This window comes from Haliaeetus albicilla, chromosome 5, assembly GCF_947461875.1.
Source record: "Haliaeetus albicilla chromosome 5, bHalAlb1.1, whole genome shotgun sequence".
NCBI classification, from domain to species: Eukaryota; Metazoa; Chordata; class Aves; order Accipitriformes; family Accipitridae; genus Haliaeetus; species Haliaeetus albicilla.
Genome location: NC_091487.1, coordinates 7849047 through 7863334, shown reverse-complemented (window position 1 = coordinate 7863334; position 14288 = coordinate 7849047). Strand labels below are relative to the sequence as shown.

Sequence of the window (14288 nt, the reverse complement as noted above, 5' to 3'; positions counted from 1 at the left end):
GGGCGTGGGAACCTCTTCAGTCCCCCCAAGCCCCCCAGCAGCCTCCGCCTGCTGCTGCAGGGCCCCTCTGTCCGTGCGGACAGACAGGGGGACCAAGGAGGGGGGATATTTCCCATTCCTCCCAGTTATGCATTATGCACTGGACACCTGCATCTTTGTTCTGAGCAAAACACGTCCACCTCTCCTAGATGCATATTCACTCGGTTCTGCCACATCACGAACAAAAAGGAAGATACGCCGGTTTTGCATGTGTACATGAGCCATCTGCTTCTATTTTATTGATAAAAACCTGTAACAACAGCGTTCACCATAACAAAATAAGACTGTTTCTAAGGTGTGGATGGTTGTATGTGTGTGTGGATAATTTCAGCCCAGAATTCTGCAGAAGCTGGGTTTAATGCTTTTTTTCCCAGTCAGATATCATCTAGACATTAGTATTCCTAACGCAGCATATAATTAGCGAGAGGCAATATATTGTATGATCATGCACGTTAGCACTTAAGTAGAATAAAAATGTTTCATTGTCAAGTACATGAAAAGCTAAGAATAAACCCGTACCACTCTTCCTGTTGAATATCCAAACATCTTTTCATCGTATTTTTCATCTTTTTTATCATGGTTTTGCACTTCAGATATCTCTTTCAATCACACACACAGCAAGCGAAATGATGCTCATACCATTCTGGTGGCCTCACCAGTCAGTATCAGCCATTTATTAACTAGAACGAAGGTACAATTTTCAGTGCAAATCTTTGAACTTTACAGAAGTGAAAAGGGTACAGGAATTTGTTTCTTATAAGCTTCACAATATAAACAATTCTCCTTTTATAGATGTATTTATCATAAAAATAATTCAGCAATAAATTCGAGCTCTAGAAGACTTGCTTTTGCACCGACAGAAGTTAGGGACCTAGTATTTTTATTAATTTGTCTGTATTGTTATTATTTAGAGTGATCGATTTATAGATAAATTTCGTGCTTGTGCATCTCAGGCTGGGAGAGGAGAGCTGAGATCTTTATTACTTCTGATGCACCCTCAGCCACAGGGCTGAATTACGCAGAATACCAACCAGCTTGCTCCCTACCCATGGTCTGTGCTGAGGATATGACAGCAACGAAAGGAAAAAAAAAAACCTTAAAGGCAGATTATTTTACTAAACCTCTACCAGGAGGGAGATGCAGTAAGTAGGCTTACAACGTTGTCCTGCGGCAACGTACCCCAGCAGCGACGGATGTCCACCCACAAAGCTGGTGGAGGGAAGGACTACCATGTCATAGGGCGTGTGGAGGAAAGTGGAGCTGCACACCCACCTCGGGCACTGTCCAGCTGTGAGTGCAGCAGTGAGATGACAAAACCTGTACCTGCCAGAAATGGTATATCGTTCCAATATAGAAAGAAGCCAATACACACTAAAAATGACTTATTACATACAGTATATTTAAATCAACAGCCAAATATACACTGAGATGTGCTTCATGCAAATGCCTGGGGGCACTCTACCACAAAAAAAACATTTTTATATATACACATATAAATGCCACGCAGTATTTAAATGCTAAGTCTACCAAATGATTACTTCATTTACTCTTCTTGACAAACAAAACCCTCTGCTGGGAAAAAGTCAATGAAGTTACAGCTGAGAATACAAGCCCAGCAAGACAAAAACCACAGCAGTGCCAGCAGAGGACTATGGGAGAGATGCGGTACCTGTTTAATTGGAAAACTTGTGCTTGAGGTGCCACGTAGTGACAGCAAGAGATTGGAGGACAGGTTTTATCCTGAGCACCATGAACATAAAATATTGCTACCAGGCGTGGACCTGACTTGGAGCAGACTTCTATAGAAATTAATGACAGGATGGGAGGTGCGATGGTGGAGATGGTGTGAAGGAAAAGCACCTGGAAAGTGTTAACAAGACACAACAGGGATGAGGAAAGCTGGCAAAATTATATGACTTTTCCCAGCTGCTAATGAAGAGAGAAATTTGCAATGTTCTCCTAAGTCTGAGAAATGAAGGGAGAGGGAAGTATTTGGCACAATAAAATGCCCTCCCTGGAGGTCAAGGCTAATTAATGGTTGTGGGACTCAGGAAAGAATTTAGCTTTTGTCTGAATCTTGAATCCTTCTCGTTCTTCGCCCATGGCCAAGATCAGCTTTTCATCTCTTGTTACTCAATGAGACCATCCCACGCTGGATATGATGTTACAGGGGATAGACACTTCCAGAGTATTTGGTATCTATTTGATGGTCACCTATTCCAGCCAGGAGGAAACTCAATAGCCAGGAGGTGATGTCCTCACTTCCTTGCACCTGCAGCTGCCCAAGGAGCTGTGACTTCTGTTAAACCACTTTTGTTAAGTAAAACCCAATGATGTGCTTTCCTATTTTCTAAAGAGATGAGCAACTAACAGGTCTGAACGGAGCTTCATAGCTCACATGTGGCTTTTGGGTCTCTTCTTCAACTTTTTCCAACCTTAGCTGCCTAACGCTCACTGGATGCAACATGGTGACCATACAGTTTGTTGTTATGCAAGATCATACAGACTACCACAGCCTACCTGCATCGCTGCCAAGCGGCAGACTTCCTCCTGCTTCAACAGGGGTTTCAACTCGTAGGATTCAGGTTTTTATGTCCCTGTGATGGGCAATACCGAAATCCCATGCAAGTTCCCAAATTAGGATCAAAAAAGTCTCAACACTGGACTTTTATCTGCCTTCTACAAGCACTGAGTTTTCCCTGCTCTGTGTGTAAAGACCTCTAGTGACAGAGCTTTGCTCAGGCTGTTCAGCTCTGCAGCAAGATCTCAAAATTCATCCTCCCATGACAAAGTCAGGAGCAGAAGGGGAAAAAAAAATCTCCCCTTCAGCCTTCTATTTTGAGGGAGCAGCACAGGGAGAGCCCAGCGCACAGCTCTCCTCTTACAGCCTCATTTGTACAGATGGCTTGGGTGGAGAAGAGAGGGATTGTAACGCTAGAAGAGATGAATGGTATCTACCAAGTTCTTTATCCAGGCTGCAGTCAGTATTGACCTATATCTGCTTCATAAAGGTGAAAAAACATGGATAGCTGTGTGGGTTGAGCAGGAACATCTTCCTGCTGCCAGCTGGCAAACAGCTTGGGGATTACAGCATAAGGATTAATAGCCTTTGTCATTTGTAAGTGCAGATGCTAACCTTACTCACATGACAGACTGATCTTCTTTGGATTCTGTGCCTGTTTGCTGTTCCAGAAAGATGACCTTGGGCTGCTGTGAGAGACAAAATATTTACACATTCATTTCTTCAGGCCTACAGCGTAGGCTGCAGGAAGACACGAGCTCACTCTGCACCGAAAAAAAAGAAGAAAACCCAACTTGTATGCCTTCAGCAGATCTGGAGCTAAGGAATCATGCAGAGAAACTGGGTTTCAGCTAAAGCTTGATGCCACTGCAGCCCGGCTGTGCTGCTTTCTGGAGTACAGAGCGAGCAAAGTCCCAGGTCTACGGCAGCACAAGCACACCGAGAGCCTTCTCTCCCCACCACCTTCCCGGCCACTGCTTGGAGTTTTCATTTCTTGCATGACAGCTTGTTAAATCTGCACCAGATTCCAAATAAACACATAAACCAGCTATGTTGGATTATCCTATATGTCTTTCCAAGCTTTAGGATCTGTCAGCTTCTGGCTGCTTTTATCACAGAAGCAGATCAGCTGGGAGCCAGCATCAGTGCCTGGGGTATGCGAATGTATTTGCTGGGGTAGTGCACGCTGAAGGGAAAACCTGCCTCATTCAAAGTGTGAGCTCTTCTACAAGCCCTGGCTGCTTTTTTTTCCCCTCAAACCATAGTTGCAAACATCACACTTAGTGCATTTTAAATGGAAAGCGGATGCTCCTGCATACTAATTCCTTCAGGCTCTGTTGTCCTTTTACAGAACAGGATGCCTACAAAAAAAAAGAAGCAAGCAAGTACAGAACAGGTTGTTTCCTCTGTCATTAACTCGGTCCACACTGAGGTGAACGGGTGTCACTACTTTGTAATTATTAAAGTATCACAGCCCAACCAACAAGCTTCAAACTCCACAAGTGCACTAGCGAGCAGGGAGGCAAGGTCTTGACCATGAGCATCATAACTTTAAGATGACCCCTCCAGGAGTCAGCTCCCCTTGAGCCCAGGGATCATGCAATAGGGAAGACCATATTCTTTGCTCAGCCTTTCTGTCCACCACCTTTCGTGCTGAAGGGCAGAAGGCAGCTGAGAGGCAGAGAGATGAAGTGCAGTGATCATACAGATTAAAGATGATGATAAATATGGGAGTGGAAAGAAAGCTCTGCAGGCACACTAGCTCCAAGGTCATCGCCAGCTTCAACTGAAGGAAAAAATGAACTGCCACCAGAGGAAATGCCTGCTCTTCTGCCAAGCTGCCACCTTAGGCTTTATGCTAGATAAATGATCAATAGCAGCTGGCTGCCTTTGGTTCTGTGCATCCAAGAACATCTAAAGACACTCATGACTGAAGATCAGTCGACTATGTAAAGCACCAAATAACTTCTTGGGATCTGCAGCCGCTAAAAATATATCCAAGTATTGTCCGTGTGTCCCAGCAGCTGCACAACCCACATTACCCTGCAAGGGAAACGCAGACAAGCCAGAGGGACAGGAGCAAGCAGGCAACAGCAGGGTCCAGGTAATTAAAGACACTGGTAAAAAGGAAACCTAAACAAATCAAACGATGTAGCAGACCATCCAGATAAAGCCTCTACAAATGGGCACTTCAGTAAGCTATAGCTGTAGCTCAGTGGGCTAAAAGAGGTACTCATTTCTGTGGGCACCAGTTGAAAGTCAGCATTATTACAGGGAATATAAACGTGGTGAGATCATTCTGTTCTGTTGTCGATACACATTAAAAAAAAAAAAATAAAATAACAGCAGAGAGCCTAGCAGGACAGGGGTGTGCTGGCTGGAGAGAGACCAAGGAAGGAACAGACTGCAACTAGCTGAACGTCACTGTTCAAGATAGAGATGTATCCAGTTGCCCACAATATTCTGGGCTTACGCCAGTGTAGTTAATTCCTTCCCACACAACGGTTTTGTGGGTTTTCAGGCTTGCTTTTTTTTTTTTTTTTAAGAGAAGAAAATTCAAGTAAGCTATAAGGGGATCCCAGACAGTGGTGTCAAAAAGGGATGAATTATCTTAGAAAACATGAGTGCATTAGCAAACCTCCATAATCTGGACTTGCAAGTGCCCGAGCATTCTCAGAACCAGGTCAGCTGTTCCTTTCCTGTTTGCTGAACTCGCCATGGCCTTCCCACAGCTCTTCTCCCCATTTGGAGCCCCACAGAAGCTGAGATCAGGCATCAGCATTGGCATCCATGTGGAGCAGAGATCAGGCATCAGCATCAGCATCCACGTGGATGGAGGCCAGTGGAGCACAGGGCCCCAAGTCTACTGATCACTGCCAACTGAGAGCCAACTGCAAGATTCCCAAGGAATGGAAACCTTTCTGGAAATTCAGTCTTGTCAGCCACTTCCCAAGGAAACAAGGGGTTAAAGCAGTGACTGAAAGGCCAGTGGTATTTACATAAGAAAGACCATGAGCACAAGCCCAGCTTGTATCAATATTAGCAATGACTAATTCAATCTGTCAATGGGAAGAATTACAGGAGCTCTGGAATATGGGAGAGCTGCTGCAAAGCCTTCATTGAACAGACAGTCAATACTGAAAAGAAAAATAAAGCACAAAAGCAAAAAAAAAAAATCCCAAAATACAGGTAGCAAGCATGAGCACCCCCAGCACTGTGTTCATCCCAAGATTCCTGAATTCCTCCATTGCTTCAGTAGGAACTTAATGAACGCCACAAATGCACTGCTCAAGGCACGGATGTGCCAACAGGTTTAGCAGCAGCTCCAAAACCCCAGTGCTCCCCTTGCTTCATCCCTTTTCCCTTCCCTCCAAATTCTTCTGGTAAAACATCAAGCCAAAATGTTGTGGCAAGGATGCAACAACCTGCTTCCATCAGAGTGCAAAGTTTTAACATGTGCTCAGATATTAACTTACTCCAAGTAAGCTATTTTCACTTGCTTTCCTCTGACTCTCAATACGCTACACTGAAATTATATATTAAAATTCAATTCCCTTAATGCTGTATGTTCAGAAAAGATCTTGATGTGAGAACAGCATGGAAGTCCAAAACCAGTTTACTTCATTGCTTTTTAAAACTATCTTTTTCAAGGATTTTTTTTTATCACACTATTACAAAGCTAGGTTATCTTCAGCTCACTGCTGAAACATATTATCAACTTACACTTTTCCCTTAGCTAATCAGTAAGCATAAGCAACACTTTGCAGGTTCAAGAAATTATGAAGAGAATCTCAGTGAGCTTATTATACATAGACATCCCAGATAATAAAATTACTTAGAAACACTTGTATATACATTTTATGCAGTTCAGGAAAAAAGATGCAGAGAATTGAAAACAAATGAAATCAGCAAATGCACGTTTTGAATTGGGCCGTTTCCTTTACTTCTTTTCCAGAAGAAAAGTACATAATAAAAAAACATTTCTATTCTGCTGGTTACCACTCAAATACTCATTTTCTCTTGCATTGGTAATACAGCAGCATTAACAGTGCAGTCAAAACTGTATTTGTTTGCTGAGCTGCATTTGGGTTAGATCCTGCTTTGTGATACAAAGCCCCAGTAGTGCAAAGCAGATATTATTCCAGCTTATCTAGGCAGTGGAGGACATCCCTCCTGCATAGGATACCCATCAGTCTCACCGGAAAAATGATGCTCAGACAGGTAAGTGATAAGAATATATAAAACCATGGCCTGTAGAATAATTTGTATCACCTATACCAGAAGTCCTTCTACATGCAGATTATTCCGTCTGCCTCATGAGGACAGACAAAGCCTGTGTGTGTGACACCAAGTGATAACCTGTGTGTATCACACCACTGCCCCGCAGGGTCTGGCTAGCCTGGATGTGATGCAAACCAGCACTGAGGTTCAATTTTGGTCAAACAGCCAGTGCCGAAATATGCGCTAGTTAGTTTTGCAGAGCACCGTTGAAGGGAAGGAGACAGCTGTGGTGCAACAGGAGGCAGAATTTGGTGCCAGGTCTCAGTAAATGACAAAAACAAAACATGAAGTGATTCAGTACAGACAAACCTTTTCAGGAAAATATTTCCCGTGTCTTGCAGGAATGGGGAAATGCCAGTCCTCTCTTAGAGAGCGTGGGGAACAGGAGACTGGGCAGCTGATAGTATTGGAAGATCTCAGCACACTACTGCCTACGTACCATCACTAGACTAGACAATTAACATCCTCCGCTGTGTCACATACAGCATCGCAACAGCTAACAACTGCTAAACTTTCAGTAGTCAAGTAGCAGACAAAGACGTGTCCCCTATCCAACTCGCAGAGACAGGAAAAAAGATTAAAATGGGAAATGACAATATACTCTGAAAAGTAACTACATAAAAGTGTCATCACCTCATCCAGCAAGCCTGCTCCTTGCATTGTTTTTCGTTAGAGGCAGGAAGCGTAATATTTTTCTCTGATGTTAGTTCAGCAGAGCCAGCAGCTCCTCTAGGGGGGTCCCCCAGATCCTACTCCTTGCCTGCAGGAGAGCTCGCCCCGAAGATGAGGTGACATGGTCTGGCATCCTCTACTGCTCACTGTGCCAAAAGCGGTCCCCTTTCAGAGCCCAAGAAGATACTACAGGATAGCACATTTGAAGAAGAGCCCTCAGCAAACTGAGTTGTGCTTAACTGAATTGCAGAGAAATCACAGATCTAAAGCTTTCCTGTGTAATGCTCACAGAAATGCTTTTCTGAATGAACCTCACTTTCAAAAAACAAAGTAACACATGGGCAAAACAATGATGCAGAAAAGAGTGATTCAGGCACAAAGGTGGATGTGCAGCTTGTTCTGGTCTTTTTTGGTATTCATGATGACAGAAGCCATGAACTTCAATTAAGCATCTAAACATGCACTGTATAATTGTAATATAAAACTGATGCTAGTTATTTCTCGTGCAAACCTACGGCAACGCAGGCTAACAAGTGCACAGGATGCCTAATTAAAAATATTGGTAGTGTTTAGTCCTAATATCAATTGTTAGTACAGGAGAACAGTAGTAATGTCTAGGCACTTAAAAGTTGACAGAGAATTCAAGAGTGCTTTCCCATGCTGCCTGAAAAATATATCATCCAGTCTACAGTGGTATCAAATGCTTATTTCTAGGACTTAGAAACACAATAATAAAAGGGAAAGAATGTGATCTGCATGCAGGTTAGCCTTTCTGGGAGCTATCTGCGTGTCAAGAATATTTGCAAACTTCATTAATATAAATAAGAGGAGGGAGGGAGGAGAGAGTTTACCCCAGAAGAAAGCAGCATCAAAATCAGTCTGTGATGATTAAGCCTATGACAAAATGAGCAAGACACTAACCAAGGAAAGGATTTTGTAGGTATTCCCATTCCTTCTCCCTAGGGTTAATTATCTGAATGTAGAAAATGCAGGACAACCTGGAAAGATGGGAACTAAACTTGCTTCCGAGGCCTTTCCACCTTTAATACCCATGACTGCTGACACCGAAGTCAGGTTAAAGCATACGTGACCTGTCAGAGCACGGTGCTTGCCATGGGATAGCTGTTTTCTGCTGACTGAGAACAAGGGAAGACAGCCCATAGTCCCAGGACCCTCAGGCTGCCCTGGTAACCACTAGGACTCCAGTAGTGTGTGCCACCTGCAGACCTGCGTCCCTTTCGATTCCTTCATTTCCTGCCAATGACTTTGCTCTTCTTCTCCACTGCTGTTCTGACCCATGGAAATCCAGCCGATCATCTCTTTGCGCTTCATGCTGCGTCTGTTGTATATGGAGATCATTAGTGTGACATCAGAGAGTTGGAAGAGGGCAACCTGGAAGATGAAAGTTTCCTTGTAGACAGGGTTGGGCTGTCCTCGACGGATGGAGGTCTTGCAGCGAGACATCTCCTGACCCACAGAGTTGCGCAGGCAGAGCTTTCCATAGGTGTCTAGGACAAAAAAGAGGAAATAATACATTTGGCACAGGTGACAGACTAAATGAAAGCCCCAAGCGGTCAAAAAAAACACCAAAAAAACCTCCAAGTAGACCAGCTTTGTCTGCAGTGAATAACAGATGAGGGCTGAACTGCTCTCTTTAGTAAAATCCATGGGGTGAGAAGCAGCAGGGGCAAGCACTGTTGGATTTCCTCATATTCAGCTGGGGAGAAAAAGGAAGGAAACTGATGAATGTTTCAGCCATGCTCTCTTGGAAAGAGCAGGAAATCTGGTGCCCAAGCCTAGCAAACCTAAGACTAATTGAAACTATGAGCATCTCTGTGGATTCTCCACATCAAATGGTGTGTCTTCACCTTCCCTTCTTCTCCCTCACAATCAAGCTTCATTCGGGCTGTCTTACCAGGGCTTCCCTTGGCTGCACTTGCCTCTCCACCACTCTCCTTTGGAAGAATGCCTCTATGGCCTATTATTTGAGATAGATAGAAAACACAATGGGTCCTGAAAAAGAGGAAAAGGAAACCTGCATACACAGTGAAATGACTTGATCTCGCATGATAGTTTCAAGGCTTTTTCCAAATTCTCATCTTACTTTTTTGGTGGACTCGAGGTCAATTTTATTCACTGTTTAAGTCAATACAAGGAGGAAAAATGCTTAGTAGATACAGGGAAGGGATGATCCAAGTCACTGTTCCTGTAAATCCACCCCTAAAACTCTTGCTGCCTCCTGTATTAATTAGTTCACCTCTGTTATGTGGTCACTAATACTGTGGTCTCAGGTGGAGCTCTGTGGTCCCAGTGCTCCACAGACCCAGCTCAGTGTAAGTTTTCACCTCACTCTGCACGTGACAATAACAGATCACTTGGCTAGAAAAGTCCCCTCCTAATCCCTTCGTAATCTGTGCCTGGGTTTCTGCAAGTGAGTATTATTTCAGAGTGTGCTGAAGATAGGAAATAAATAACAAGCCTCCGTCTCTTGTCTACAGCATGTCTATCCTCTTCTGTTCCCGTTTGATGTGCTATTTTACGCACTTATCTACTGAGCAACACAAGGTGTGAAATTACACTTCAGGTGTGAAAACACTTCTGTGTCTCCAAAGCAAGGCTTTCCGCTCTTCTCAAACTGTTCCACTGAAAAAGCTGTCAGGAGACTGACAATCGAGGAGCAAATTGTGAGCCTGCACAGCTGTACAGCTATCAAGTTACTGCGGGGAAAGTTCAGTCCAATCATTAGTTGGGGGTGCCAGCTTGGCTCCCAGTGTAACACCGGAGATGAAGAAGATCTTGTCAACAAAGACCTACTCGTTAGAAAAGCAGAGCTCTGACATGAAATAGTTTCCTGATTTTATCTAGGAAGGAAGGAACTTCTTCATCAAGAGGTTGACTAATTCCCACAATAGTATTCAATGTTGGTGGTGCTGAGGGACTGAAATCTGTAACAACTTCAGACCCATCAGAAACACAATGCCCAAGAGAGGACTCTCTCTTCTAGCTTGACTCAGCGTGAAACCACGCAAGATAACTACCAGACACAATCTCTTGCAGTACTCATAGAGATGTCACTTTGCTTTGCACTGACAAACCACAACATGCACTGAAGCATTCCTCATGTGAAAGTCCTGGCTGCTGGTCTGAGGCTGCAGGGAACTCCCTGGAAATAAAGGTAAGTGGGGAGTAGGAGTTTTACAGATTTTTTTGATGTATTCACCCTTTTTTTTGTTAGGAGGGGATTTCAAAACAGTGAAAAATCTCCAGCAGGCTGATTTTTAAATACAAACAAGCAGCTAATGAGTACAATTCCCTGTTCGAATTTTAAAATTTTTCTTTCTTTCAAATTGAAAGCTTACATTTTCTACATAATTTCAGTGCATTTTCCAAACCAATCCCATTTACAGGCAGAAAGCCGAAGGGGCTCGTTTCTGCTGACACACAAGAGAGGTGAGTGCTAAGACCTAGGAATTCATGGAGAGGAGACCCTCTCTATTTGCTCCTGGCCCAATACCTCCATTTTTCTCTAGGTATGTCCTTAGTGTCATATCGCTTTCCCCACTACCATCTGAGAACTGCTTTGCTGAGGGTGAGGGCTTTTGATTGGGATCACAGTAGGGGCTGGGAACGGTCAGCAAGGGCAGACCTGGGGCACGGAGCAGCAGTGGAAAGGTCCTGCCCTGGACCCCTTGGTAGGTGCTGGGAGGGTTTTGCCGGCTATACTGGGGCAGGGGATGGGCAGAGCGGAGAAGCAGCATGCAGCCAAGGACTGCTACAAACACCCTCATTGCTATCCCACCTGAGCATGGCAATGTGTGACGTAACTAACAGCAGATGAAGTACTTTTTTAGCTTATCTTCCCATGCTACTTGAGGGAAAGGTCACCCACACATGCCCGTATCTCTTTTTCTGAGAAGACGGGGACAGGACTGAGGTCTAGATTTTCCTCTCGGCAAACCTTGCTATCATCCTTCCTTCTTACTGCCACCAGTATTGGCAGCTCAGGTGGGATTCATCACACCTAACTGCAGGCACATTCATTTTAGCAGTCCCCAAAGGAGTCAACCAATTTATAATCAACACGACCAAAGAAGCATATGGCATAATTCAGCGGCAATCTAGTAGACAATGCTACCATTACAAATGATTTAGGTTTTAACACTAAAGCAAGCGCCATGGCTAAAACACCTCATAGGATGCTTTTTCAGGATGTTCCAGTTAATTTTCCAGGCAATGAATAGATGAGTTTCTTGCCGTCATAAACTCTAGGATATCACACCCCTGACTGAGGCCGCGACTTCTGCAAGCGAGGAGTAATATAGCTGGCTTTAAAGAAAAATGAGCATTGCACGACCAATGACTTAAACTAACAGGGATCAAAGTCAGAAAATTAGGCTTTTCCTTCAATACACATCAGATCTGCTACATAATTCTGCACCAATGCCCTGTCTATACAGTACTAAGGTCAGTAGGGATTCTGCACGTATCATCTGGATCAGGTGAGAACGTGCAGACTGGAAGGAGACTACGCTCAGGGCAGAGCTAATACCAGGAGCCCTATTCATCCCCATGTAAACACAGGCACAAAATCAGTGCAAGTGACAACTAAATCAGACTGCTAATTCTTCTCAAATTTATTCCACTGGGTGTATTTTACCAGCCAAAAGAATCAATCTTGCCTGAACAGAAATAAAAGAGTAGGTGTGGATAATATATTTAGCATCTGAAATTTGCTTTGCAGAACCGGTACGTATATGCGCTGTTATTCTGCTTCACTAACTACATTTTAAGATTGTGGTTTGCCCTTACTGCATTGTGTTCCTTGCAGCATCTTTTTAGTTGTCTTATCAGGAAACACTTCCTAGTTGTCCTTGTGGTCCAGTCTAGACCTCTGAGATGGAAAGCTCTCCCCTCTGGTTGGCTTTGCCAAAGAAAATCCATCCCCAGATACCCAGTGAAATTAGTGGAACTACAGCAAGGATGAACTTGAAAATTTGCTGAGGAATGTATGTGTGAGAGCATCTATTCATTATGAAAGCAAACATTTTCCATCTAATTACATGCTCAGATTCAGTAATGGCCTCATTACTGTGGTATCTCAGCACTCTACGCTCTTCAGTGTATTTACTTTCATGCCACCTCTGTCAAGCACAAAAGGAGAAGAGAGATTAAGGCTTACATTCTTTAAAATGCCTAAGTGCTCACCTTCTATTTTGGCACCTATCTCACTGTCATGAAGAAAAGCGTGACCTTTTAATATCTTGGAGTGTCTGAGACTGCAGCTTGCCCACGGTTACACAGAAGTCTGTGAAGAAGCAAGAACAAAGTCTAATTTTGCCGAGACCAATTTTAGCACCGCATCCACCAGGCTCTCCTTTCCATATAGGCTTTGGAACAGAAGTTCTTGCTACAGATAATTTTTACTCTAAACTCATCTTTCGTGTCTGCTATGAGTGGATTGAACAATGTTCACGTATGCATAAAATATCAACACCTCTGCATCTAATACCAGAGTGAAAAGCACTAAATCAAGGAATGCTGCAAGAAGCCAGACACATTTCGGGCTAGCGCTGCATAATCTTACTCCAGAGGTTTGGCCAAACCTCTCCTCGTGCAAACTGCTCCGTCTCCATCAACGCTGCCCCAACCATAAAACATCTCTTGAGAGCTCATCTGCAAAGGCAATCAGTTTATCCGCGATTCTTCTAATGACCCATTTCTGTCATCATCCTTCTAAGGGAACTAACCGATAACAACAGCTCAGGGGAATAATCAACTATAATTTATACGTTCCTGTTTTTGGAGCAGGGACCATAGTGTGCATTCTGCTTTCATTTACCCTAAGCTCCACCATTACTAATAAAGCTGACCCGTGAACAAAAACACTGCAAATACAAAAGCGTCTAACCCCCTGCTTGAATTTATATTTAGAAAGGAAATAAACAACCAAAGACTCCTGACCCCTTGGGTCCGTGGACTGCAGCGTACAACACAGTGCCGTACGGACTTTCCCACCTGTGCTCCAGGCAAGCTAGCTCATTTCCAAAAGCATTATAACCACGTCAGCATGCTGCAATCCAGACTAATAACAGCCGCAGTAAAATAAAGCCTTGGGCCTAGAGCTTAATTTCACCCAGCTGGCAGGCCCACGCTCCTAGCCTACATAATAAATGGCAGCATTGTGTGGCAAAGCAGCCCCAGAGCTCGACTCTGTGCTACTCTGTACCGTGCAGCTCAACCTGGGCCTCAAATGGAGACCTCGCAAGACTACTGCTCCATTAGTCATGGCTTTATCTCCCCATTAAACCACCAGTGGGGCAGAAAAACTCTGAACCTGGCTCACCGCAGCTGGGAAAAAAGCAGGGAGGAGAATTAGACCCAAGCTTTTGTTCCCAACCCCACATCATGAAAGTCTAGTTAGGCCAGAGGCAGCTTGTGGCCTACTCTGTAAATCATACAAGAGCTGAGGGCTGCCTGCTATGTTACCGAGAAGCCAACTTTTCTTCCCCTGTTCCACCAAGCCTCTGCTGCGCAGGTCCCCTCTCCCGCAGCTGGCAGCTCTCATGCAAGGGAGAGGCTGGGATCTGGCAACCTTCACGACACACGAGTCATTAGAGAACTGACCAGCAGTGCCTTTAATTTAAAATGCAGCAGAAAAGAGTGCATTGCTGCCTGGAAGCACTGTTTGGCCTGATGGGAGGGAATTGCCAGCATCAGTGACTTGTTTCATGCAAGGAGACGGGCTGCAGAGGGGCAGGAGGTGAGGGCTGCCTGG

General features: G+C 44.2%; 1 protein-coding gene across 5 annotated transcripts in view; it reads right to left on the bottom strand.

Moving 5' to 3' along the window:
- Positions 1-241: 241 nt before the first annotated feature.
- SYT16 (synaptotagmin 16) overlaps positions 242-14288 on the bottom strand; it is a 116043-nt gene continuing 101996 nt past the window's right edge. For all 5 annotated transcript variants that reach the window (XM_069783226.1, XM_069783223.1, XM_069783225.1 and 2 more), the window contains one exon: positions 242-9021. In XM_069783226.1, the coding sequence (XP_069639327.1) occupies positions 8708-9021 (314 nt within the window). In that variant the 3' untranslated portion in view covers positions 242-8707. The remainder of the gene's footprint in view (positions 9022-14288) is intronic.